Source organism: Oryx dammah, unplaced genomic scaffold (genome assembly GCF_014754425.2).
Source record: "Oryx dammah isolate SB20612 unplaced genomic scaffold, SCBI_Odam_1.1 HiC_scaffold_28, whole genome shotgun sequence".
NCBI lineage: Eukaryota > Metazoa > Chordata > Mammalia > Artiodactyla > Bovidae > Oryx > Oryx dammah.
This window is the reverse complement of record NW_024070212.1, coordinates 109,873,472-109,900,931: the sequence shown is the minus strand read 5'-3', so window position 1 is coordinate 109,900,931 and position 27,460 is coordinate 109,873,472. Positions and strand designations below refer to the sequence as shown.

General features: G+C 48.4%; 1 protein-coding gene across 2 annotated transcripts in view; it reads right to left on the bottom strand.

Moving 5' to 3' along the window:
- CSMD2 (CUB and Sushi multiple domains 2) overlaps positions 1 to 27,460 on the bottom strand; it is a 677,707-nt gene that overhangs the window by 200,646 nt on the left and 449,601 nt on the right. For both annotated transcript variants that reach the window (XM_040231766.1, XM_040231767.1), the window contains exons 16-21: positions 19,553 to 19,691; positions 18,479 to 18,666; positions 17,394 to 17,582; positions 17,095 to 17,211; positions 5,898 to 6,113; positions 3,959 to 4,147 (exon numbers count right to left, since the gene is read on the bottom strand). In XM_040231766.1, the coding sequence (XP_040087700.1) occupies positions 3,959 to 4,147; positions 5,898 to 6,113; positions 17,095 to 17,211; positions 17,394 to 17,582; positions 18,479 to 18,666; positions 19,553 to 19,691 (1,038 nt within the window). The remainder of the gene's footprint in view (positions 1 to 3,958; positions 4,148 to 5,897; positions 6,114 to 17,094; positions 17,212 to 17,393; positions 17,583 to 18,478; positions 18,667 to 19,552; positions 19,692 to 27,460) is intronic.

The window sequence follows — 27,460 nt, the reverse complement described above, 5'->3', positions numbered from 1 at the left end:
GGAAGATCCCCTGAAGGAGGGCATGGCAATCCACTCCAGTATTCTTGCCTGGAGAATCTCATGGACAGAGGACCCTGGTGGGCTATGATTCATAGGTTCACAGAGTGGGACACAACTGAAGTGACTTGGCAACAGCAGCAGGTGAGTATATCGGAAGTGGTTTGCACCTGGCTGCAAATGTAACCGCAGCCATGAAATTAGAAGATGCAAGCGCTCCTTGGAAGGAAAGCTATGACAAACCTAGACCATGTATTGAAAAGCAGAGATGTTACTTTGCCAACAAAGGTCCTCAGAGTCAAAGCTATGGTTTTTCCAACAGTCATGCACGGATGTGAGAGCTGGACCATAAAGAAGCCCGAACACCAAAGAATTGATGCTTTAGAATTGGGTTGCTGGAGAAGACGTCTGAGAGTCCCTTGGACTGCAAGATCAAACCAGTGAGTCCTAAAGGAAATCAACCCTGAATATTCATTGGAAGGACTGAGGCCGAAGCTGAAGCACCAATACTTTGGCCACCTGAGGTGAAGAGTTAAGTCTTTGGAAAAGACCCTGATGCTAGGAAAGATTGAGGGCAGCAAGAGAAGGGGGTGAAAGAGGATGAAATGATTAGGTAGCATCATCAACTCAATGGACATGAGTCTGAGCAAACTCCAGAATATAGTGAAGGACAGGGAAGCCTGGTGTGCTGCAGTCCATGGGGTAGCAAAGAGTTGGACATGACTTAGCAACTGAATAGCAACATAGCACCTAGTAGGTCCTCAACAAGTATTATTCCTTTATCTTCCCATCTAACCCAATGAGTCTGCATAGCTTATCTACTTTCATTTGGAGCCCTAACTGCCCAGGCTCTGGGACTGTCAGGAAGCCCATGAAGCTTCCTGGGAAGCAGGTGTTCATTGCCTGACATTCACAGCACCCTCACTGTTCCTGATGCCTCTTGCTCACCACCTAGTTCCTGAGAGTTGGTTTTCGTTACACGTGGGCCTTGGTATAGTTTGGCACTTCATTCCTGCCCCTGGCTTGCTGCACGAGAGCTAGAGGCCATTTCTGCCCCAGCATGGCTCTCTCCTCTGTCCCACACACCCAGCTCCTCGATAAGGAGGGAAAGGGGGCCAGCGGCTTCAGATGGACCCCTCTGCCAAGGCCTTTTCCCAGGGCACCAGGGAGTGTCCAGGAGGTAGAGGGACATGGAGCTGGCTCCTGGGAGGGCTTCTGAAGTATTAGGGGAGGTGAGCAGATGCATTGAAAAGTCAAACACAAGCATAAATGAAAACAAATAAACATTTCAGAGAAACACACAGTCATCTGTGCTGGCAAGTACTGCGGCTGATTCAGGCATCTTCGACTTCTGCCATCCCATCAGAAGAGGTCTCATTAAGGGCAGGGGGGTGTCATGTCCCTCAGTCTGGGGCACCCCCCGAGGTGGAGAGTTAAGGCTGCTCCATCACATGGGGCTCCCAAGGACAGGGTCATTCTGCAAAATGGGGTCCTCTGGGGCCAGGGCTGTCCCTTCCACATCCAGTTTAGAGGACCCTGAGGTCAGGGGCTGCTGTGCTGCCCACCACACCATGAATTAGAGCCCAGAGCTGTTTATCTCCTTCTCAGCAGGGCATGTTCCTGGTAAATCATCCAATTTACACCTCCAGTGCATATGGCAACCGGGAGCATCTCCCGAGTGGGCATTCCCATGATACCTCCAGCCTGAGGCTCTGTTGCGGGCCTGGCGGTAATTAGAGGTGATTATAATTGCCATGCAGTATTAATACATACAAAACAGAAGACAAATGGAATAATGAAAAGACTGTGAGGTGCCATGAACAAACAGTAATTGGAATAATAAGTTACAGAATGAGTTTATGGAACGAGATCGATGAGGTGAGAGCTAAGGGCGTGAGCACATCTGCGGTCCTGGATAATCCCATTCAGGAAAAACTCCCCTCAGAACCACTGAGCTGAAGACATTTTTCCAGAGAAGAAAAGAGCTGCCAGCAGCCAGGGTGAAACTGAACCTACACAGTGGGGGCTACATGTGTGTCTGCATGTCTGCACAGGTTAGGGTGGCCGGGTGCTCTACGGCAGGGGTCCCCTACCTCCAGGATCTAAGGCCTGATGGGCTGAGGTGGAGCTGATGTAATAATAATGAAGTGAACAACAAATGTAATGCGTTTAAATCAACCCGAAACCATCCCGCACACGTCGGTCAGTGGAGAAACTGTCTTCCACAGAACCGGTCCCTGGTGCCGAAAAGGTTGGAGATTGCTGCTCTGGGGGGGATGATTACAGGAGAAAGAATAAAATTTGAGATCACTTAATTTATCAAAAATGGGATTCTTCATCTATTTGTCTTAATGCTTCCCCTCTGAGATCGTGCAAGGTTATTGGCTGTTGGTCATTGATAAATAAGGATAAAAATGTTATTGGCCAAAGGATGATAATCACATGGTACCCTGCTGGTTTATGTAAACCATGCCTTCTAATCTGGAGTAAAACCTGTGATCTGGGTATTGTTATCTCTGCTTTATAAATACAGAGAAGGTGGGGCCGATGGGATTGGGTGGCCTGCCCAAGATCCAGTGGCTGGGAAACGGCAGAGCAGAGAACTGACCTTGGGCCCATGTGATCGGCCGGCCTGAGCCCAGCCCATCCTGCTATCCTGTTTGGGCTCTGTGGCATTGTCTCAGGCAAGGCTGACCTCATGGACCCTCAAGACGCCAACTGCTGTTTCAGTCAGTGCAGTGCTGTCTCGATCTGTTTGGTATTTTGGGGTTTTCTTTAATATTGAACATGAGTTCCTAGTGGCTAACATCTACCCCATGGTGTGAGTATCGAGCAAGCAGGACATGAACCTTATACATGTGGGACAGCCAGCAACTGTCCCAGCTCCCTGGAGTATCACCCCATTTCTCTGCACCCTCTGGGCCTGGGGCTCTGAAGAGTCTTCTCCGGCTCCTTGGCAAGGAGGCCGGCAGGGCCTGGGGTCATAGGGCTCCTGGTCTCAACTCCATCAGCTACCTCTTTCACCTCATCATCTGCTGTTTTCCCCATCGCTCACTCCAGGCTGGCCTGCAAGCTGTTCCTGAAGCAGCGAGCACCCTCGAGGCTCAGGGCCTTGGCACTTGGCCCCCTCGTCTCCCATGAATTAGCTCCTTGGATGCCTTCAGATCCCTACTATATATTGTTAAGCCATCAGAGAAGCCTTTCCTTATCACTTTTTATAAACACTTCCCACACTTTCTAAGCTGACTTACTCTTTCTCTCTAACCCTCAACACTGCCTGACACGCTACACACCCACGTGCTTGTGGTCCATCTCCCTCCACCAGAATGTGAGAGCAGGGGAGGAAAGGCTTCCTCCGTGATGTTCAGTTTTATATTCCCAGCATCTAGAAGCATGTCTGATCTGCAATGGGTGCTCTAGAAATGAACTTAACTCTTGCATCCCTCTGCTCTCTGTCCTCCACAGTTGAATGGATGGAGTCTTTCTGGAAAGTCTCAAAAGCTAGCACCCTCACTGAACTAGTAAAATCAGCCCTCTCTTCCACCACATGGGGACTCTTCACAGGCAAAGGTCATACCTCCTCCCCACAGGTCCACCCACGCCCCACCCAGATTTCCCTGCAAGAGGCATCCAGAAGCCATAGGAACGTGCGTTAAGGGTGGGAGTTGACGGTACAGAAGTTGATTTCATCCGAGTGCCTCCTGTGGACCCGCTTTGTAAAGGTCAGCTGAGGCTACCAAACAGCCCATGAAGCAGGAATTGACTGTCATCCCTCCTGTATGGATAAGGAGGCTGGAGCGGAAGGAGGGTAGGCCACCCACCCGAGGTCCCACTGCAGGACACTTCTCAAGCCCAGTCCCATTGGCCTCTTGGCCCACGTGTGTTCCACCACCTCACAGTAATTGACTAAAGTTCGGCCAACCCCCTTAGTGAAGCAAAATGAAAGCACGTGACCACCTACCAACACACCTTGGCAGAGGCGAACTCCACAGGCGCCGTCTGCCCCCCAGGCACGTGATGCGGGCCGTGCCCTCCAGACGGTACCCGGGGAAGCAGGAGAAGGTCAAGGTGTCGCCTACGCCAAACTGCAAGCCCTTCCGGATGCTGTAGGCTGGGACCTCGGGCTCCTCGCAGGGTTCCAGGTCATACTCTGGAAGGGAGGCAAGAGAGCCGGGGTCAGAGACAGAGGAGGGGCACACAGACAAAGACGCCAGGGAGAAGAGGGCGAGAGAGGAGGACAGACAGAGGCACAGGATATGCAGGGATCCACGAAAGGCAAGGAGAGAAGGAGAGAGAACTTGAGAGGGACAGAGGCAGGTGAGAACAGGCAGGTTGTGCTCCAGGCGGTCTGAGCGCTTCCCAGCCCGGAGGAGTGGGAGAGAGCACTGTGTTTCTGGAGGCTGGCTTCCCAGGGGGATTTACGAGGCTGACCTGTCCCTCCTCTAACCTTCATCTCCAGGTGAAGCCCAGCTTCAGGCTTGCAGACCCTCCTGCCTCTTTCTTCCTGGATACCGAGCCAATTCAATTCAATTCAGCCTGGTTCCAGAGGGGTCAGAATGGAAGACCCAGCCTAGGGCAATTTACATTTGGAAAAAGAACCTAAGAGCTGAATTTGGTTAAAGCTGTGCCTCAGGAGCACTGACACTTGAGGCAGATGGCAAGTGTGACGGAGTGGCATTGCTGGACCAGGGACCGGCCTCCAGTGACTTTACATCTCTAGCGATGACATAGAAGTACCTCTCCCCTTGTCCTCATGGGCAATGCCCTTCTGGGACACTGTACCCCAGGGCTCCGTGAGGTTGGGAAAAACAGATGGGATAAAGCAGATGGGGGTGCCTCAATGGTAACGAACCCTTCTGCCCATGCAGGAGCCACAGGAGATGGGGGTTCTATTCCTGGATGGGGAAGATCCCCTGGAGGAGGAAATGGCAACCCACTCCAGCATTCTTGCTTGGAGAATCCCATGGACAGAGGAGCCTTGCAGACTGCAGTCCTTGGGGTTGCAAAGAGTTGGACACAACTGAAGTGACTTAGCATGCACGCAGGCACAAGGCAGGCTGGCTGGATATGTCCCATCAGCCAGCACATAGCAGGAGGCATCTGCTGGAGGGACGTTGCGGGGCTGAGCTGGGCCATGTCCCGTTTCCTAGAGGTCAGATATCTCTTGCACATCCCAGGAAAATCTACCAGCTACCTCTGCTCCTGGATGGGAAGGAGGGTGCTCTGGGAGCAAGTGAAACAAGCCGCAGAGGAGCAAAGGGTCCTCTTTCCTCCCTGAATGCAAACTGAAAAGCTTTCGTTTCAGGATTCCTAAACACAGTGAAAATTATCCATCACTACTAAATTAGCGTTGGTGAAGCAGTCTCTGAATGAGACTAAAACACTCCAAAGTGTTAATTTCCATCTCCCTTCTTTTTCTTTGTTTTTGGAAATTGCTGTGGTTGTGAAGTAGTGGAAGTGGAATCAGAAGAAGGATCTGGACTTGCTAGGGCTGGAAGGGACTTTTGTAAATGGCAACCCACTCCGGTATTCTTGCCTGGAGAATCCCATGGACGGAGGAGCTTGGTGGGCTACAGTCCACAGGTCGCAAAGAGTGGGACACGACTGAGCGACTTCACTTTCATTTTCACTTCACTAGTTCCATCAGTTAGGCCGGTCACATTCAGAGAGAACTCTGAACACCTTCACAGAAGGAGATCCCCCCACAGATCTGCTAATTCCTTCCAACCCACTATAAGCAATGTTCGTCCTTGTATCTAAACCGACTACCTTCTGCCACAGCACTGAGGTTCCCCTCCTAGAGGCTGGGGAGAGGATCAGCGCCACCTGCTGGCTGACAGTGGGGGTGGGGTGGAGGCACAGAGTGCCCTCTTCGCCGGAGGGACCCTCAAGTACTGTACCTGAGAAGGTGATGTTGAAGCCTTCGTAGGACATAGAGAAATCGGAAATGAAGCGGACCTGGGCGGTGAAGTTGCCATAGAGACCGGCGCTGATGGGGGCCGGCAGCCGCGAGCCCGTCAGCTGGCGCAGGGGCTGGGTGAAGCTGCCGTTCTCCGTGATGAGGAGGTAGTCGTGGCCGCTCTCCAGGTGGAAGGTGTGGAAAGTGAAGAACACACCTGCCGGGAGCCAGAGGGTCAGGGGACAACGGTGAGAAGGGGCCCAGCTGCACGCGGGGGTCTGCAGAGCATTCCCCGTTTGTAAACGTCTATCGGTGTGCAGAAGTCTAAGCAGCAACACGCACAGGCCAAACTGACCGAAGGGCCCAGATGAGCCAGACACGCCCTTGCCCACAGGCCGACTCAGGGAGGAGGACTCTGCTTCAGGCTTGTCCCAGTTTGAAAGGGAGATTTATGATTAGGGCATTCATTCAGTCAACAGGTTTTCATATACTGTTGGGTGTTTCCTGGGCTAGGATTCAGGGCTAGGTGGGTGCAAGGGGATAGAGCCGCCGTGCAGAGTGACCATCGCTGTCATCAGTATAGACCAGACTGCCCTGGGGGACAGAAGGGAAAGAAGGAAAGGCAGGACGGCCTCACTAAAGAGTATTTGTTTGGGGTCTTAAAAGGAGGCAGGGGAAATAACCGGCTAAGAGGGGAGAGGGTGCCCCAGGCAAGGGACAGAGCTGCTGTGGAGTCCAGGGCTCGGTGAGCCGGGCAGTGCTGTTGGACCTTCTCAGCCAGGAATATCCAGAAGAGGAGCTGGACATGTAGGCTCTCTGGGGCCAGACTGGATATTTTTTGAGAGGTGTTGAGGGCCTATCCTATTCAGAATGTACCAGATTTCAGATTAGCAAGATGTTGGTGGCTTTGAGAAGGAGGAAGTGGAGTGAGGGGAGGCAGAGAGAACAGTTAGAAGGATGTCAGCCATGCACTGAGGGGGGGTGGTGGATGGGGTCAGCCAAGGGGACAAAAGCAGGAAAGGGGCGTGGGACATGGGAGGCGAGGTGGACGTGTATCAGAAGCAATAGAGGCAACGGAGGAGCCAAGGGGTGACAGGGAGGGTCTTGAACTGAAGGACAGTGATATCTTTTGTGAGCTGGGGCTGGACACATAGGAAGAGGAGCAAGTGGTGGCAGGGTATTGACTTTGGCTTTGAACACCCTGCACGGTGAGCATTCAAGAAGCACCAGCTAGCAGGAGGGAGCTGGACGTACAAATTGGAGTTCAGGGTTGAGGTCGGACTACAGCAGTAGATCTGGGGGTCACTGGCAAACAGGTGCTAGCTGAACCCCCAAACATGACGAGGAAGGGAGGTGGGCAGGGCAGTCATCAGAGAAGGGTAGATTGGAAGCCTGAGGGGAAGTGGTATCACACAGAAGACAGGAGGAAGAGGAGCGGTCAGAGAGGGGCCAGGCAGCCATCTGAGAGGGGGAAGGGGGAGGGGCCATCCACTGAGGGGGCGGGGCTGAGAGCACCCACTGATGAGAGTCAATTTCAGCCCTCAGGATGTGTGTGTCACTGTTCCGAGTTGCTCTGTAGTTGGCCCCTATCGATGGGAAGGGAAGATACAAAAACATTTCATCCTGCTACTAAGCCTGCAACCTGGGTACGATTCTTCTCATCTCCATGTTACACCGGAGGAAACCGAGGCACAAAGCAATGAAATCATTTGTCCAAGGTCACCCAACCTGTAAGTGGGAAAGCTGGGTTCTGAACTGAGGCAATCTGGTGGCAGAGGCTGTGCAATAAACCACCCCAGGATGCAGCTTCTCCTGCGATGAAAAGAGAGTCGAAGGTGGGTGGGTGGCGGGGCAGGTGGTGGGAGGGGCCAGGAGGTGAGCAAGGTAATAGAGCAGCAAGATCTTAGCACCTAGAGCAACACTTGAACTTGTCCAGAGGGCAGGTGGGTTTGGGTGGACAGATGTACAATGCACGTCCGCCCACGAGCAAGTGTGCCTACGGGAATACACCCCATGGATGTGCCAGGGCAGGAGTGTGGGGAGGCAAGGGATGCTGCGCCCACATGCCGTTCAAAGTCCATGGACCTCGGCAACCTGGGCATCGCCTGGGAGCTTGTCGGGAATGCAGAATCTCACCCTCCAACTCAGACGTCCTGAATCAGCATTCGCATGCTAACAAGATCCTCCAAGAGATGTGGAGGTACATACAAGTGTGAGGACTACTTCTCTAGATAATCACTGATATGTTCAGGATAAACGGTAGTTAGATACAAGGTCTTCATGCTAAAGCATTTTAGATGTTTTCACTACTTTGCCTCTCTGTTGATAGAAACTGGTGATACAGAGGACTGGGGGTTCTACTGGCGGGGGGTGGGGGAACAGAACCCCGTAGAGGTGGTGGAAGCAGTTTGTAAATGTCCTGTGCTCAGGCCGCTGACATGCATCCACATATCTGTTTACTCAGAGAAATAGAGCCTGGGCTTCCCTGGTGGTCCAGGGGTCAAGAATCTGCCTTGTAAGGCAAGGGAGGATAATCTGATTCCTGGTCCAGGAAGATCCCACACGTCGCACAGCACCTGAGCCCGTGTGCCGCAACTACTGAACCAATGCTCCAGAGCCTGAGAGCTGCAACTACTGAGCCCACGTCCTACAACTACTGAAGTGTGCTCACCTAGAGCCGGGCTCCACAGCAAGAAAAGCCGCTGCAATGAGAAGCCCACAGACTGTAACAAAGAGTAGCCCCCACTTGCCACAACTAGAGAAAGTCTGCATGCGGCACCAAAGACCCATTACGACCAATAAATAAGTCAGTCTTAAAGAGAGAGATCTCAAGTGCCTGCTAAGTGCCAGATCTGTGCTAGGTACTGAGAAAGATCCCCCAGCCTGGGGGAGGAGACAGACATACCAGTAGTGAGATCCAGAGTCGGGGGCACAGAGGGAGAGTGGGTGACTGTGCCCCCAGGGTTGGGAAGGTGTCACAGCGATCACAATCTGTGACACGAGGGGTGTAAGCACTCGTGGAGTCCCACGGGCACGTGGCCTGCAGGAATCCCGTGCTCCTGACACGTAAACACATGTGCATATGAGAAGACCATTCTCCTTCTGCAGAGCTTGGCAAGAGGCTTGCTGGAACAGAGGGCTGCGTGGAGGCCGGGTCAGACACAGTAACAGGCGGAAACAGAGCTGAATTAAGCACTGTGCTTTCTGTTTTTCGAGCGTGCAAATACAAACCCCCAAGGAGGAAACACTTGGCAGGCATCCTAAGGATGAGTAAACAGCGGAGATGAAACCCCTGGCTTTCCCAGCTGTGTTGACCGCTGGGGGCTCCTTCGGCCATTGTGTGAAAATGAAGACATTGTCACAGAAATAGAGAGGCAGTGTTGGAGTCTGACTCCAGATTTGGTGTGACAGATGCACACGCCAACGAGGACTCCACTGGAGTGAAGCATGCAGAATCGTGTGGAGGACGACCTCTCACTGGAGCCGAGAGAGCAGGGCGCTGGGAGCGGAGTGGGTCTGGAGGAAGGCGGCCCCGGACCCAAAGCTCATCTACCGGTGGGAAGGTCTGGGCTGCAAAAATATGTGCCGATTAATATAGTCTGATGTTTTAAAAAGCAGTCTAATTTGAAAGTGTGAGATAATTATAATTTTCCAATTTGAAGATGTGTATATATACATACATAGGAAGTCTCAGTACTTTTTAGTATATTCTGTCCTTTTCCTTTGGAGAAGGAAATGGCACCCCACTCCAGTACTCTTGCCTGGAGAATCCCATGGATGGAGGAGCCTGGTAGGCTACAGTCCACGGGGTCGCAAGAGTCAGACACGGCTGAGCAATTTCACTTTTAGACCTCATTTATAAGATTTGTCATCCTAATTAATTTATCAATAATAATAAAAAAGCAGAGACATCACTTTGCCGACAAAGGGTGCAGACAAAGCTATGGTTTTTCCACTAATCGTATGTGGATGTGAGAGTTGGACCATAAAGAAGGCTGAATACCAAAGAATTGATGCTTTCAAACTGTGGTGCTGCAGAAGACTCTTGAGAGTCCCTTGGAGAGCAAGGACATCAAATCACTCGATCCTAAAGGAAATCAACACTGAATATTCATTGGAAAGACTGATGCTGAAGCTGAAGCTCCAATACCTTGGCCACCTGATGCAAACAGCCGACTCACTGGAAAAGACCCCGTTGCTGGGAAAGATTGAGGGCAGGAGGAGAAGGGGCGACAGAAGATGAGATGGCTGGATGGCATCACCAACTCAATGGACATGGGCTTGAGCAACTCTGGGAGATGGTGAGGGACAGGGAAGCCTGGTGTGCTGCAGTCCAAGGAGTCATGAAGAGCCAGACATGATTTAGTGACTACTGAACAACAATGAAGGTTTGAAAAAAGAAGGGGGCCAACATCGCTCTGTTCCTGCAGTTCAGTTCAGTCGCTCAGTACCTTTAGGTGACATTCAGTCCCTGGAGAGAGGAGCCCTTGGGGCAGCACGTGCAAAGCTCACAGCACAGTGCCCAGCACACAGGAGGCATTCTCTGCGCTCAGTCCATCTGACTTTCAGATGGTCTTGTGGGCTTAAAGCCGTCAGTCCCGGGGTCTTAGCGAGGACATGTTATCTGGACTCCTGAACTGGCTCTTCCCTTGGGCTGGGCATGGGGCAAGTTGAACAATCCTGACTTTCACAGAGTTTTGAGTTCCCCAGTTGAACTTTTACTGGTGGGGAGCAATCAAGTGTCAGCAGCCTCACAGTTCTGTTAACTGGAGATACTGTTACAAGCAGCGCCTAAGGGGTGCCTGCCCTCTGGGAAGGGTCTGAGTTCAGTTTAATTCGATTCATAGAGCTATTTCTTGAGTTTCTTCTGTGCCAGCATCAAGCCAGCAGCTGGGGAAACAAGGCAGACGTGTCTCTGGAAGAGCTGAGTCAGTCCGGGAGATGCGAGTTCCGTACAGGCAGGGTGAAGACTGACGTTGGAAAGGAAAGGATCATGTGGTGGCCCATGGGAGGGGAGCCACCCCCCCAGACCCAGGGCTGGGGGCAGAGGGTCCGGAAGGCTCCTGAGAAGGATGAAGGAGCTGGCCACACAAGGGGAATGCTGGAGATGGGGCGGGGAGAGGAAGTGTTACAGAAGAAAAGTGCCCTGCTGTGCAAAGCTCCAGAACAGCGTCCCCCAACCTTTTTGGCAGAGGAACTGGTTTTGTGGTAGACAATTTTCCCACAGACCAGTGTGGGGATAGTTTGAGGCTGTTTCCAGTGCATTACATTTATTGTACATTTTATTTCTATTATTATTTTACCAGCTTCACCTCAGAGCATCAGGCATTAGGTCCTGGAGCTTGGGGACCCCTGCTCTATAGGGCAATGTAAGCCTAGGTACCAAAGGAAGTTCCATGTAGCTAGATCTTAATTTTTTAGAGGGCTCACAAGGAGGCTGAGAAAGGTACAACCAGGGCCATAGGGGCACACTAGCTATTTCACCATTTGGGGCTCAGTGCTAAGGGTTTGATGATGCTTTCCATGGTTCTAAGGAAGAAGTGACCTGGTTATACGCTAGTGACCTCTTGATGATCCCAGCTAATTCCTGTTCACCCTTGGAGACAGGCCTAAGTCTCCACTCCAGGACTCCTGCCTAACCCCTTGGCGAGCCTCTGATGCTTTCCTACCTCTGCCTGCTCTGTGCCAGCTTTGGGCATGATCTATTGAGAGGTCTCTCAGGCTGGATCTCTGCCTCTAAACCACAAGGTGGGCAATGCCACAGGGCTTGCTCCATTGTGTCTGTCTAGTACCCACAGTGAGCGCGTTTGTTAAAAATTTGTTGAACTGTGTTGACTTCTAAGCAAAAACACACCAAGAGGCATGGATGGACCTAGAGTCTGTCATATAGAGTGAAGTAAGTCAGAAAAAGAAAAACAATTATTGTGAATTAATGCATATATGTGGTATCTAGAAAAATGGTACTGATGGACCTCTTTCCAGGGCAGGACTAGAGATGCAGACAGAGAGGGAAGGGGAGGGTGGGACAGATTGGGAGATTAGGATCGACATATATACATCACCATGTGCAAAACAGAGAGCTAGTGGGAAGCTGCTGTACAGTACAGGGAGCTCAGCTCAGCTCTCTGTGATGACCTAGAGGGGTGGGGTTGGGGAGTGCTAGGGAGATCTAAGAGGGAAGAAATGTATGTGCACATATAATTGATTCACTTCATTGTACAGCAGAAACTAACACACAGTGTAAAGCAATTATATTCCAATAAAAATAATTGTTACAAAAAAGAAAGGCGGAGAGGAACATATACCCCTATAACTAGAGACATCAGACTCAGAGAGAATCAGGACTACAAGGGGTCACTCCTCTAGGGATCACGGGGGGACTGCCATTCTCTCTCTCTTGATGCCCCAGAGTAGCTTCTGGCTCTGACAGTGGTCAACTCTGAGCCAGGCGTGGTGGACAGCTCTGCAGGATGAACAAGGACACTGCCTCCACCATCCCTCTTCTCCTTGGGAACAACACCCTGGAGAGAAGGGGCCAGCCCCATCTCGCCCTGACTGCTGCGGGGTCCTGTCTTGGCCAAGAAGCCCCAGGCCATCTTAATCCTGCTACATCAGGCCTACTAAAAAGTGAAGTTGCTCAGTTGTGTCTGACTGTTTGCAACCCCATGGACTGTAGCCTGCTAGGCTCCTCCATCCATGGGATTTTCCAGGCAAGAATACTGGAGTGGTTTGCCATTTTCTTCTCCAGGGAATCTTCCTGACCCAGGGATTGAACCCAAGTCTCCCACACTGCAGGCAGACTTTATTGTCAGCAAAGTGAAAGTTGCTCAGTCATGTCAGATTCTTTGTGACCCCAAGCACTATACAGTCCATGGAATTTTCCAGGCCAGAATACTGGAGTGGGTAGCCTTTCCCTTCTCCAGGGGGATCTTCCCGACCCAGGAATCCAACTGGGATCTCCTGCATTGCAGGTGGATTCTTTACCAATTGAGGTAAGGCAGCAAAGTGGTTAAACAGATCCGGTGGGATTATATGTGACTTTTCTTTTAAAGATTTTTCTTTTTGACCTGGACCATTTTTCTAGCATTCGCTTAATTTGCTACAATGTTGCTTCTGTTCTATGCTTTGGTCTTTTTGGCCACCAGGCATGTGGAATCTTAGCTCCCTGACCAGGGATTGAACTCATGCCCCCTGCATTGGAAGGCAAAATCTTGACCATGAGACCACCTAGGAAGTCCTCCCCATTTTTTAAAGATTTTTTTTTTTGATGTGGACCATTTTTATACTTAGTGACTATTTTTTAAAAATTTTCTTTTTAAATACCAATAGTATAGTTTACATGGGATATATATTTATTGTTCAAAATTAGTAAAAGGTCAAAAGATGAAAATAAGAGTAGACTAATATTAACCTTTGGGGGCATAGCTTTTCAGGCTATTTTTTCTCGGTACATATCCTTGGTAATTTTTTAAAACTAAATATATTATTTTGGCAAACTTCTTTATTTAGTCAATAATGTATTACAGCCACTGGTAAAATTTTTTAAATATTCTTTCACACCATTCCTTTAGCTGCATGGTAATTTTTCATTATTTGGCTATACCATACACTGACAATGTTTCCTTACTGATGAACATCTGAGTAGTTACTAGTTTTTCTTTTTCTTTTTTTTTTAATGAATAAAGTATTTTAGGGGATATCTTGGAGAAGGCAATGGCAACCCACTCCAGTACTCTTGCCTGGAAAATCCCATGGATGGAAGAGCATGGTAGGCTGTGGTCCATGGGGTCACGAAGAGTCGACAGGACTGAGCGACTTCGCTTTCACTTTTCACTTTCACGCATTACGAGAAGGAAATGGCAACGCACTCCAGTGTTCTTGCCTGGAGAATCCCAGGGACGGGGGAGCCTAGTGGGCTGCCGTCTATGGGGTCGCACAGAGACAGACACGACTGAAGCAACTTAGCAGCAGCAGCAGGGGACATCTTTGTAGCTAAATCTTGATATAAAGTTTATTTATTTTCTTGAGATAAATTCCAAGAAGTAGAACTGCTGGGTCCAGAGCACATGCATTCTTAAGGCTTTTGATTCACTGCTTAATCATCCTCTGGGAAGTTTGAATAGTATCACACAACATCGGCATCAAAGAATAGCATGCCTGTCTCTACATGGTCCCCACACTGTTATGATATTCTCTGCTAACTTGAAAAGAGACATGGCATTTTGTTACTGGGTGAAGATGCACTTTTAAACTTGTTAGTGGGGTTGAGGTCTTTTCATTTGTATTTCTTCTGTTATGAAGTGCTAGTTGATAGCTTTGCTATATCAATAACCTCAGATAGGCAGATGACACTACCCTTATGGCAGAAAGCAAAGAGGGACTAAAGAGCCTCTTGATGAAGGTGAAAGAGGAGAGTGAAAAAGCTGGCTTAAAACTCAACATTCCAAAAATGAAGGCATCCAGTCACATCACTTCATGGCAAATAGATGGGGAAACAATGGAAACAGTGACAGACTTTATTTTCTTGGGCTCCAAAATTGCTGTGTATGGTGACTGCAGCCATGAAATTATAAGATGAGTGCTCCTTGGATGAAAGGCTATAACAAATCTGGACAGCATATTAAAAACCAGAGACGTCACTTTGCCAACAAAGGTCCATATAGTTAAACTTATGGTTTTTCCAGTAGTCATGTATGGAAGTGAGAGTTGGGCCATAAAGAAGGCTGAGAGCCAAAGAATTGATACTTTTGAACTGTGGTGTTGGAGAAGACTCTTGAGAGTCCCTTGAACAGCAAAGAGATTAAACTAATCAATCCTAAAGGAAATCAACCCTGAATATTCATTGGAAGGACTGATGCTTAAGCTGAAGCTCTAATACTTTGGCCACCTGATGCGAAGAGCTGACTCATTTGAAAAGACCCTGATGCTGGGAAAGATTGAGGGCAGGAGGAGAAGGGGACGACAGAGGATGAGATGGTTGGATGGCATCACCAACTCAATGGACATGGGTTTGGGTGGACTCTGGGAGTTGGTGATGGACAGGGAGGCCTGGCGTGCTGCAGTCCATGGCATCACGAAGAGTTGGACACGACTGAGCAACTGAACAACAACAACCCCAGACCTGTAGATCAGATGCATTTTTCTTAAAAACTTTAAGAGCTCTTTTTATATCAGGCTAGCAAAGAAGGCAATGGCACCCCACGCCAGTACTCTTGCCTGGAAAATCCCATGGACGGAGGAGCCTGGTAGGCTGCAGTCCATGGGATCACTAAGAGTCGGACACAACTGAGTGACTTCACTTTCACTTTTCACTCTCATGCATTGGAGAAGGAAATGGCAACTCACTCCAGTGTTCTTGCCTGGAGAATCCCAGGGACGGGGGAGCCTGTGGGCTGCTGTCTATGGGGTCACATAGAGTTCGACACGACTGAAACGACTTAGCAGCAGCAGCAGCAGCAGTGGTCCTTAGATGATTACATAGATTACAAATATTTTTGTTCATTAACTATTTAAATATTTTATATGAATATTTTAAATATTTATATACTTATCTTTTTTAAAAAACCCTAAATCCATTTAAAGTGTTATTTAATCAAACATAACAGTCTATGCCTTTATGGAGTCTACTTTTGCTGCTGTTCTTCAAGTATGTCCCACCTGAAGTTAGACTTTCATATCCTTCTATTACTAGAATTTGTGGTTAAATGTGTGATTTGGTTTTTTCTTGTTTCCAAATGGTTAAGCCCACTGTTTCAAAACCATTTATTAAAAGATCCATCCTCTCTTTAATGGATTGGAAATGACACATTAATCATACACTAAAAACTCTCTCTCTCTCACACACACACATTCACACACACACATACTTGCTCTCTCACACACACATGCACAAACAGAGGGGAATCTATTTCTGGATCTTTATTCTCCCCCACTGATTTGTGTGTCCGTTCCTATATTTATACTGCATCATTAAAAGTATTTGAGCCCATAATAACATTTTAATATCCGGAACAGTTACTCATCCTTTTAAATTTTTTCTTGACTTTTCTACATTTAATTCTTCTAGATCAGAGGTTCTTATTTAAGGGCACGTATCACAGTTAGCAGTGAAGTGTCCTGCCTGGTTTCCACCTCCAAAGTAGAAAATCTAAACCTCTAGGGTAGGGTCTAACATTGGAGTAGTTGCCAAACTGCAGAGAACCTTGGCCCATGAACTTCAGAGGAAGCTTCTGAGGGTAGAAGTCATATCTACCTGATTAGTGTATATTCCCAGCCCCAGCATCTACCACACAGGGGGCATTCAATCAATATTTGCTGAATAGAGACTGGAATAATGTGTCTCCCAGCCAAGGAGCACTGTGGACTGCTGGGAGTCACCACAGACTAGAAGAGAAGCAGGGGGCAGTTTCTCACTTAGAGGCTCCAGGAGGAACCAGCTCCTTGATTTTGGATTTCTGGACTTCTGAACTGTGCAAAGAATAAATTTCTGTTGTTTTAAGCCTGGCTCCCCCTAGAAAAACCAAAACGAAAAATATTTGCTGAATAAAAGAGTATATTACTTGATGTTTATGTATAGCCAGCATCTTACTTTGAACTTGGGCTCCCAAGGGTCATTTATGTCGGGGAAGGTGGAGCAAGAGGCCTGACTGGTGAAAATCATACATAAAGACACTCATCTGAGGAACAGTGTGAGTTCTGTGAGAGGAAGATGGCTCCAGACCGTATCTGAAGATTGGGTGTGAGGGGCAGGGAGCAGAAGCAGCCTACGTTCCGTCAGCACTCGGTATAAGGAACTCAGTCTCAGGTTATCAGGAGGGGTCAGGTCAATCAGAAAACGAGAACAGGTAGCCCTCTGCTGAGTGGGCTGGCCACCTCTCTACCACTGGGGGTGTTTACCCAGAAGGTGTGCTGCCGTCTTGTAATATAGAGAAAATTCCCTCATTAAGTAGAGAGAGCTGGTATTCTCTAAGATCTCTTGCAGAATGGAGATTTTTAGGTTTGAAAATATTTGCTAGAGGATGAGTTCTGTGATTCGAAGAGATAGGAATGTTCTGAGAGTTTTCTGGTTGGTGGGAAAAATCCAGACTGAGCCCAGAGGTCACTGCAGAGGGAGAGTCTCGCGGAGGCCATCGGATGTGGGGACCGTAGGGCCCTGGCCGTGTCACATCCCAGGGCCTGCCACGGGCCTAAACACTCACCCTTGCCGTGTGATGTTTCAATAATCCAAGTGCAGTTCAAGTTGTTGGGGTAGAAGTCCGGGAACCCTGGTGACAAGATGGTCCCACTGGAGCCTTGAATGAAGCCACCACAGAGAGCTGGAGAGGAGGGAGAAAGGACCCTGAAAGACTGAGGTGGCCCCAGAATCCCCCTAGGATCCTAGGCCCCCTCTTGTTCAAACCTCCCACTCCTCACTGACAGAGGGTCTTGGAGTCCGTGCCTGGGTTTTCAGGGCAGAAAAGGCCCCTCTACTTTAGCGCCCCCTCCTGGTGAGGCTCACCTTCACAGCTGGGCAGGGCCCGACTCCATTGGAAGTTGGGCTCACACTCCAGGGGCTCCCCGTCGCTCAGTGTGTAGCCCGAGTCGCAGCTGAAGGTCACCAGAGCACCCACGTAGAAGTCGTTCCCATGACGTTGCCCGTTGACGGGGATCCCTGGATCCAGACAGTGGTCTGACTGCAGTGTGATAGCTGGAAAAGAGAGCCCATGGCTGGAACAGACAGTTCCCTGCAACCACAGGGGGACCCCAGCTGACTCACAAAAGGGAGGGAGAGAGAGTCCTAGCTGAGAGAAGGCTGGAGCTGTCATCTGCCCCCTCTTCAAATGTGGCTGTCGGTACTGGGTGAGGGTATCTGAAGACCCATCTGTCAGGGACAACCAGTTGGCTGCAATGATTCGTTTGCTCATCATCCATTCAGTAAACATCAGCGGAGAGACACACATAGCTTGGACACCATGCTAAGGGTTACAGATAGGATCACGGATAAGAAAACGACCCTCCTCCTGGTGCTCTCGGCCATAACTTTCTGCAGTGGTCTGCAAAGAACTCAATCAACAGTCTCTTTCAGAATGGATATGTGTCTATGTATGGCTGAGTCCCTTTGCTGTTCACCTGAGACTATCACAACATTGTTAATACGCTACATCCCCATACAGAAGAAAAAAGTTTCAAAAAATAAAATAAAATTGACTTTGTCTGATATTAATGTGGATATATCAGCTTTATCTTGACCAAAAAAAAAAAAAAAAATCTCTTTCAGTTGAGGCACCAGCAATGAACGCAGGCGATGGGAGAGGGTGACGGAGAGTGAGATGACATCTCACTTCAACATCACCATCCGTCAAGCACTCTGTTCCCGGGGTGCCCAGCAGGCTGGCGCCCAGTCATCTGCACACAGAAGGGAACCTTTCATTCTTTCTGACATTGAGCTCTGAGAGATGCTGAGAGCAAGGAGGACCTCCTGAGGAGCACAGCCTAACTGAGAACTGCCCTGGGAACTTGGCAGAGTGGGTCCTCCTGCCGGAGCTCAGCCCTGAGTCCTCCCTGGCACCCAGCTGGCCCCGTCACTGCCGCCCTGAGACTCACTCTCATAGCGGAGCTGGAAGCCGATGTCCGAGTGGCTCTTGTCGGTGGAGAAGAGGAGGTAGAGGTGGTTGCTGGTGCTGATGAGAAACTGGGGGACCTGGGTGCCGTGGTAAACCCCAATCAAGGGCGCCGAGTACGTCCTTCCATCTCGCACTTCCAGGGTGTCGTAGTTGACCTCGGTTTTAAATCTGCCGAAGATGGAGACGAAGACTTCTTCAGAAACCCAAGGCTCAATAATTTGCAAACGACAAGAGGCCCTGCTTGACCCAGGGCATCAGAACAACTGGGTTTCGGCAGGTTGGGGTATCTTAATATAATCTGTAGGAGAACCCTCCCTACTGTGTTGAACCTTCCTCCTTCTCCTGTGGTTGGACGCAGCTCTCCCAATCTTCTCTGTGGCCTGGGCAGTGACCCATCTTCAGAGCTAGAGGCACAGTGCCTTGGCTCAAGGGAGTCAGAATGTTCCAGGCCAGGGGTCAGCCAGCTACAGCCCCAGGGCCAAATCTGGTCTAGAGTCTGTTTTTGTATGGCCTAAGGGCCAAGAATGGTTTTTGCATTTAGAAAGACTTTTTTTTTTTTTTTTTAAAGCAAAGACTATGCAACAGATATCTGCAAGTGTCCCATAAAATCTAAAATATTTCCTGTGTGGCCTTTCACAGTAAAGTTTGCAACTGCTCTTCTGGGCCATGGAAGCTTTGTCTAGAAGAAGTTTACATTCATACTTGGGTGGCTGCTTTCCCCACCAGAGGGACACAACCAGGCTGGGAGTAGAAGTGGGCCACATGAGCAGGATTTGGGTCAGAGGTGAGGAAGATCACCTTCCCACACCAAAAATGTCAGGGTAATGGTCCTCAGATGCTAACAGTCCCCTAAACAGCACAAACCCCACTTCTGAACCAAGGCCAAGAGCAAAGCCAGTGCAGCCTGTCCCTGCCCAGAGCATCTGATCCAGTGCCCTCTGACCTTGCTGACCTTGCAGCAACGGTGCTGCTCCCCCACCCATCCCAGCTTCCCTGCCACCCCACAGCAGAGCTCACCCCTCACCCCCACACCCCAGGCTGTGGTTACAGGCACCTGTCGAAGGTGATTTTGATGGGGTAGCCTGGCTGGGCTTCGATCACCCAGGCACAGCTCAGGGCATCCTTGTAGAAGCCAGGCCAGCCAGGAGACAGGATGGTGCCACTGGGTGAAGTCAGATGACCGCCGCAGGGAGCTGGGGAAGAAGGGAGACAGGCAGTTTTCTTGGGGGAACAATGAATAAAGAAAAGTCTCTCTATAAAATGTGTCTGCCAGCAAGTATTTTTTTTTTTTTATTAATGGAGAATTACATAAACCATCTAAACTGTGAGTTCTGTCTTTTGGGACTTTTATGGAAATGTCCAGTTACATCACTTGGAATTTTATGAAGGGCTGGAGGGGAGGAATGAAAAGAATCCTTTAAACAAAGTCCTCTGCCATTCTAGAAGGGTTGAAGTACAGCTAATGGGTCATACTGGTTCTTTCTTTGTTCTTCACTCAATTATCAGGCCTCTGACAGAGGCATGAGCCTGGCTCCCGCCCCGCACACACAGCGCTGGCCCTGGACTGCGGTCAGAGCCTCGCACAGTCCACTCCACTGTGAGTTCTCCAAGGGCAGGGGCCATGTTATTTGTCTTGAACAACTTGGAGTCCCCAGGCCCTAGCCTCGTGCTTGGAAGATGGGTGTAACACTGAGTGACCGCTGCTTGAATGAATAAATGAGTGGATGGAAGCATGCTCTCAGTCACGGCAGGTAAACCACAAGGCCCACAGGGTCCAGGCACACTTCACAGCTGGCTCTGAGCTTGCAAACCTGTCATCGCAGGCCCCAGTCTCTCTCCATCCATCTTCCCACTCTCTCCCACCTTTCCCATCACTCCTGCCTTTTCCCACAATCAGACCCTTGGCCCTGAGATGGTGATTAGAGCTAGTCCAGAGCTCCACCTTCAGGCCACATGGTTGGACATCATGCTCCACCCTGTGGGTTAGGCAAGGTCACGTGACCGCCTTGACCAATCAGTCGAGGGCAGAAATGATGTGTGTTGTGTCCATGTGGGACCATGAAGAGCCAGCTGGTGACTGTGAAAGTGAGGGTCTAGACGGAAGTGACCTTGAGGAGTAGAGTCCCATGACCCCGTTACACATGTAGCCTGCATAGCCTGTCTTCAAGCCACTGAGGGTCTGGGTTTATCTGGTAGCACAGTCTAACATCAACCACGCTGATAAGACACCTCCCTCCCTGAGACCGATGATGAGAGTGTTGATCATGACCAGCACCAAAGCTGCTCCCACTGTCACCATCACGGCCACGGACTGAGTGTTACCCGCTGAGCTCCAAGCTATGTTCACTCTTCACAAACACAAACATTTGTCTCTATTTTACAGCTAAGAAAGCAGAGCCTTAAGGAGACTGAGTAACTACGCTTCGCTAACTAACTGGGATTAGCAAGTGGTACAGCTTGGATTCAGACCTAGGAAGACAGCATAAATCCAGAGACTTTACCCTAAACCGCCTCCTCGTTTTAAAATAAACTCTGCCTCCTTAGGATCCCCTTACCATGGTGCTACCAGCTGCCAAAATGTGCTGAACAAGATTGGAAAGGAAAGGGGATAAAGAGCTACACAACACTCCAATCTTTGCAAGTTTTTGCAGATTTCCCCAAGTAGTCAGACTCGTAAGATAATAGCCAAATGTACCACAGCTTTCCTCTCTCAGTTCTACAACCCTTTGGAGAAATTTAAAATAATCATCAGGCATTCTTCATAGTAAATTACATTAGAAAGTTCACTTAACAAAGAAAATAAAGAAGTATAACTATGAGGTTAATAGTAGACAACTCATACTGCTGATTTAGGATACTAACTGCTTTTACGTGTATTATCTTATTTAAATGTGCACACCATTCATGAAATCACCCCCATTTTACAGAGGAAAAACTGAGGCTAAGAGAGTAGATCAAGAGCTAATAGAGTTAGAGCAGGAAAGTGAAAGTCACTCAGTAGTCATGTCCGACTCTTTGCAACCTCATGGACTATAGTCTGCCAGGCTCCTTTGTCCATGGAATTCTCCAGGCTGAAATACTGAAGTGGGTAGCTGTTTCCTTCTCCAGGGGATCTTCCCAACCCAGGAATCAAACCCAGGTCTCCCACATGGCAGGCAGATTCTTTACCAACTGAGCCACCAGTTAACTTCAGATTTTCTGTCTCCAAATTCCCCTGCAGCGCACAACAGCACAACCACAGCCAACTGGTATGAGCTCCCTGGAATTGAGTTTACTATGTGTTGGGCTTAATGTGGATTATCGTCCTGACAACTGCAACACTAAAAGGTAGATAACCATTATTATCCTGATTTTATAGGCAGGGATTATTATCCCATTACCAGGCAGTTGAGGCTTGGAGAAAACAAGAAATTACACAGCACCTCTATCAAACACTGAAAGAACAAATTGCCCATAGGTATTATTATTTCCTGGGTAACCCATTTTCAAAACCCATCCATTCATGTCGCTGAAATGACTAGTGTTGTCCTCTGCTTTCCCGATGGACTTGTGAGACCCCTTGGAGGAGGGGAGGGGCCTGCCTCCTGCTATATGCCTGGGTCCCCAGGCAGGTAATGAGTCTCAGGAGAGAGCAGGGACTCCCTCTTGGCTTCCATTCATCACAGGCCCAGCCTCTTTGGTGGCTGGACTGTGACATCCTCACTTGCTTTGCGGGAAGCCAGAGATCACAGAGCCACTATTGCCTGCCAGGGCCACTCTCGATTCAGTGGTACACATCAACAAAGCCCAACCTCAACTCGCCAGAGGGAAGCTCAAGCCTTTTCTTTGATGGTCACTATTTTGTTCTCTTTCTCTGCTATACTGTTTTATTACTTTGGCTAAGACCTCTCTTCTCTGCTTTAGGTGCTTGGCAAACAATCTCTCCATTCATTCATTCTTCATTCTCCCTAGTTCATCTTCATATCCCAAGGTGGCAGTTGCTAGGCAGGGAGAGGGAGGGGAGGATTCCTAAGTACAGTGTCTCTTTAACATTTCAGAAGATTTAAACCTCGCTCTTACCAAGAAAATAGAAATCAAAACTACACTGAGAAAGTATTTCTCATTGCTCAAGTAGGGAAAAGGCAAGGTCTGACAACACATGAAGTTGAGGGAAAACAGGAATTCTAGTATTCTGCAGCTAGACACGCAAAAGAGCACAATCCCTAAGCAGGGAAATTTGGTAGCATCTAGCAAAATTCAGTCATTTATTCTCTCACCTAGCAACTCGACTTCTAGAACTCTATCTCAGAGATGTGTGTGTGTGTGTGTTAGTTTCTCAGTCAAGTCTGAATCTTTGCGACTCCACGGACTGTAGCCTGCCAGGCTCCTCCATCTACGGGATTTTCCAGGCAAGAATACTGGAGTGGATTGCCATTTCCTTCTCTAGGGGATCTTCCCGACTCAGGGATCAAACCTGGGTCTCCTACATTACAGGCAGACTCTTTACTGTCTGAGCCAACCATCCTAAAGATACACTGGCAAAAATATGAAAGGACATATATATGCACCAGGCTATGTAAGGCAGCAGTACTTATAACAGCCAAAGAATGGAAACAAGCCCAAATGTTCAGTGATAGGGAGTTGACTGAATGAATTGGAGTAATCAACGAAATGGACTGTTCATGCAGTTATGAGACAAGAATGAGGAATATTATATGTAACATCATGGAGTAGTCCCCAGGATATTTTATTAAGTGAATAAAAGCAAGATACAGTGGTAAAAGCAAGGGTACAGTATGATTCCATTTGCCTAAGACAAGGGTAAGAGACACACCCACATTTACTCACATTAATGGTCAATGAAAGTGCAAAACCCAAAGACAAAAGATGACCTATGGATGGAGGGAGGGGGTTGGGGTAGAAAGGAAAGGGATTGAGCTGGGCTTTCTTAGAATATGCCTCCTTTTCGAGGTTTAGCTTCTAATGTCAATATTTTACATAAGTAAAAGACGACATATGTGGAATCTGGAAAAATGGTACCGATGAACCTGTTTGCAGGACAGATAGAATAAAGATGCAGATGTAGAGAACAGATTGTGGACAGGGGGTAGGAAGGGGAGGGGATGATTTGTGAGATAGAAACTGACATATATACACTATTAGGTATAAAATAGTGGGAACCAGCAGTATAGCACAGGGAGCTCGGGTTGGGGCTCTGTGGTGACCTAAATGGGTGGGATGGGGGGTTGGTAGGAGGAGGGGATATATATATGTATACATACAACTGATTCACTTCTTTGTACAGCAGGAACTAACACAACATTGGAAAGCAACTATACCACAATAAAAGGATTTAAATTTGATAAACAATTTCTCAAAACTTAACAGCAGTGTAAAGTGAATGAACAGAATACTGTATCAGTTGGTAGCATAATTATACATAAAGAAAGAAAGAGATTTTTAAAACACAGTAATTTCATAGTCTATCCCTAGTAGGATGTAGAGACAAGAAGAATTGAAAGGAAAAGCATGAAAACAATTTTCAATAATCATACAGCTGTCTGTGGCATTGGTATCACAATTCTGAGACTCTTGGGTATATATTAGGGGATGGGAAGTTATACTGGTGTTGGGAACTTGGATTGCCAGCAAGAATGAACGCAGACACAGCTATGATATCAAGGAAGTTCAATGAAAAAGAAAAATGCACTTACATTTGAAATGAAATGAACCCATGATGCATTTTAACGTTTAAAAAATATTTCTTAGCTCTGTTTGTTGAAAAGTCTTAGAAACAAGGACCTACTCAATGGTAATAAGCACTGCCAGTGCCCAGATTCTAAATATCATTTCTCACTAAAAGGAACCAGGATTCCTTGGAGAAATAGCTGATTGTGGGTCAGGGACAGAAAATGTACAAGATGAGTTTGGGCCAATTTCAAAACGCTCCCTCTGGCCAATGGGACGATTTGAGTGTCGAGCAGAGTAACAGCTGTAGTGGATTTAAATGCACACAGTACGTTTAAATCCTTTGGATTGCAATGGTATTAAAAGGTTTTCAGCTTAGGAAGATGCTAGAGTCAACCCATTAAGATTAAAAGTGGTAAATAAAGGAAAATAATTAAGTATTTCTCCTGTCTTTCCTTTACCAACTATACCTCAGGGTAAGCAAATAGTTGTTGGGGGCAAGTTTTCTGTAAGTGTTTCTGCATAAAAAAGAAGAGATAAAATGCTACTCTTTGGTAATCTCTAGGCTATGATCGTTGATGTCTCCTATTAATAATATCACCCAAAGAGTAACAACTAGACATTACATGCCTCCGATGGAGGCGCAGAGCTCTGCTTATAAAACATTTTGGCCAAAAACCAGAACCTGAATTTGATTAGGCTTCTAGATCTTACTGCCAATTAAAGGAAATGTAAGAGAGAGAGAGAGGATCATGTTAAACAGTCTCCTAGGGACTAATCGCCAGAATTCAGACTGCAGGAGACTCCTCAGGGTAAACAACCTGCCTTCCTCAACAAAAATACCACAAGGGAGTGGGGCTGCCCCCTACAGAGGACTCGAGGCGCATCAGCCAATGGTAATGCATAAACCTCACCAGGGTTCTGACTTAAAATGCTGTGAAAGAAAGTTTAGATAGAGAATCAAGGAAGCTTGATTGTATTAAATAACTAGCTCCATAATGTTAAAGATAATAGTATTGAAGTTCTGTTTTAGAGTGTTCTTTTCATCTATTAGAGATACACACTAAAGTGTTGTTGATTACATATTATGCCTGAAATTTGCTTCACAACAATCCCAGAGGAGGGTAATGGTGGGAGATGCTGGTAACGCTAGGGTATGAATGAAATGAAATAGGCCATGAGTTTCTAATTGCTGCAGCTGGGTTATGGGCACATGGGGTTCACTATACTACTCTCTGTGTTTGAAATTTTCCATTAAAAATGTTAGGCTGATGACTTCCCTGATTTCCCAATGGTAAGGAACACTCTGTGCAATGAGGGGACACAGGTTTGATCCCTGGCTGGGGAACTAAGATCCCACATGCTACATAGCAGTGAAACCCAGGCACTGCAGCCACCAAGCCTGAGCACCACAACCAGAGAGTCTGTGTGCCTCATTGAAAAGATCCTGTATGATGCAACCAAGATCCTGCGTGCTGTAACTAAGATTCAATGCAGCCAAATAAACAAATAAAATAAAACTTAAAAAGAAAGAAGATATCCCTTCTTCCTTTTAACAAAATATTAGGCTGAAAAGAAGGATATGCACACAGGCACACACACATGCATACAAGGAAAAGACAAAAAAAAAAAAAGAAAAGAGGAAAGGGTTCTGCCTTGAACAGGGCGAAGGATTCAGTAATAAGAGGGACCCAGTGCCTTATCCCAGTGCCCAGTACAGAGTAGGTGCTCAATACATTCTTGATGGAAGGAATAAAATACTGCATTAGGACCCTGCACAGTCATAGGTTGAAATCTTAACTTCCACGTGAGTGGTTTTGGAGATGGGACTTGAAGGACACAATGACGGTGAAATGAGGTCACAAGGTTGGGCCCTAATCCAAAAGGACTGCTGTCCTTAGAAGAAGAAGGGAAGGAGTGCACGCACACAGAGAAAAAGGGCGCGTGAGGACAGAGCAAGACGGCGGCCATCTGCCAGCTAAGGAGAGAGGAGTCGGGAGAGAGTGGCCAGCCCTGCTGGCACCTTGATCTTGGACTTCCAGCAGCCAGAACCGTGAGAAAACACATTTCTGTTGTTTACATCACCTGGCTTGTGGTATGTTGCTATAGCAGCATGAGATGGCTAACACGCTGGGCTTCCGACGAGGGGCTGGGGTCCCCTGGGAGGGAGGCCCCACCTCTCTGACCTCAGATGCTCCAGGGAGAAGAGCATCGGGATGGGGACGGAGTAGAGTGACCCCAGAAACTCAGGCTCACTGAGCCCTCCCAGGGCGCCAGCCACCCAGAGATGCGTGCTCTGCTCTTCCTGGGTGTTCACCCTCACAGCAGAGTTTAGGGTGGGTGCTGGTCTCAGCCTCATTTCCAAGTTGAGGAAATGGGAACAGAGGGCTTAGGTAACTAGTCTAGAAACACACAGCAGAATAGTGGCAGAGCCAGGATTTAAACTTGGGAAGTCTGGTTGGGTCTCGACTCGCAAGGAGATCCAACCAGTCCATTCTAAAGGATACCAGTCCTGGGTGTTCATTGGAAGGACTGATGCTGAGGCTGAAACTCCAATGCTTTGGCCACCTCATGAGAAGAGTTGACTCATTGGAAAAGACCCTGATGCCGGGAGGGACTGAGGGCAGGAGGAGAAGGGGACGACCGAGGATGAGATGGCTGGATGGCATCATCGACTCGATGCACATGAGTTTGGGTGAACTCCGGGAGTTGGTGATGGACAGGGAGGCCTGGAGTGCTGCAATTCATGGGGTCGCAAAGAGTTGGATATGACTGAGTGACTGAACTGAGCTGAACTGAAGTGAGTCTGGCTCCAGAGCCTGCGTTTCCAACCACTGAGGGTGGACACGAGAATGCTGGCCCTGAGCACTGTCCTCACAGGGCTCTCCGTGTGACTCTCTAGAAGCCGTGGAAGCCTTTTCCTTGATTCCTTCCAATCCCGTCTCCCCACGGCCCCTGAATCCCTCACCACTCATCCTCCACCATTCTGTGGTCAAACAAAAGGAGAGAGAACTCTGGAGTCACACAGACTGCATTTGGTGGTTCAGAGCCATCGCTCTGGTATCAAAATATCTGGACTTGGATTCTCACCCTCCCGTTCACTGAGCTGTGTGGCCTTGGGCAAGTTCCGCGCCCACTCTGTGCTTCAGTTTGCTCAGTTGTGAAGTAAGGATCCTAACAGTGCCTCCCCCATGGTTGTCAGGAGGACGTAACAGAACAGTGTTTGTAGAGCACCTGGCCTAGTATTTAGCACATAATAACTGCTCGATTATTACTAGCTGGGCGATCTCAGGCA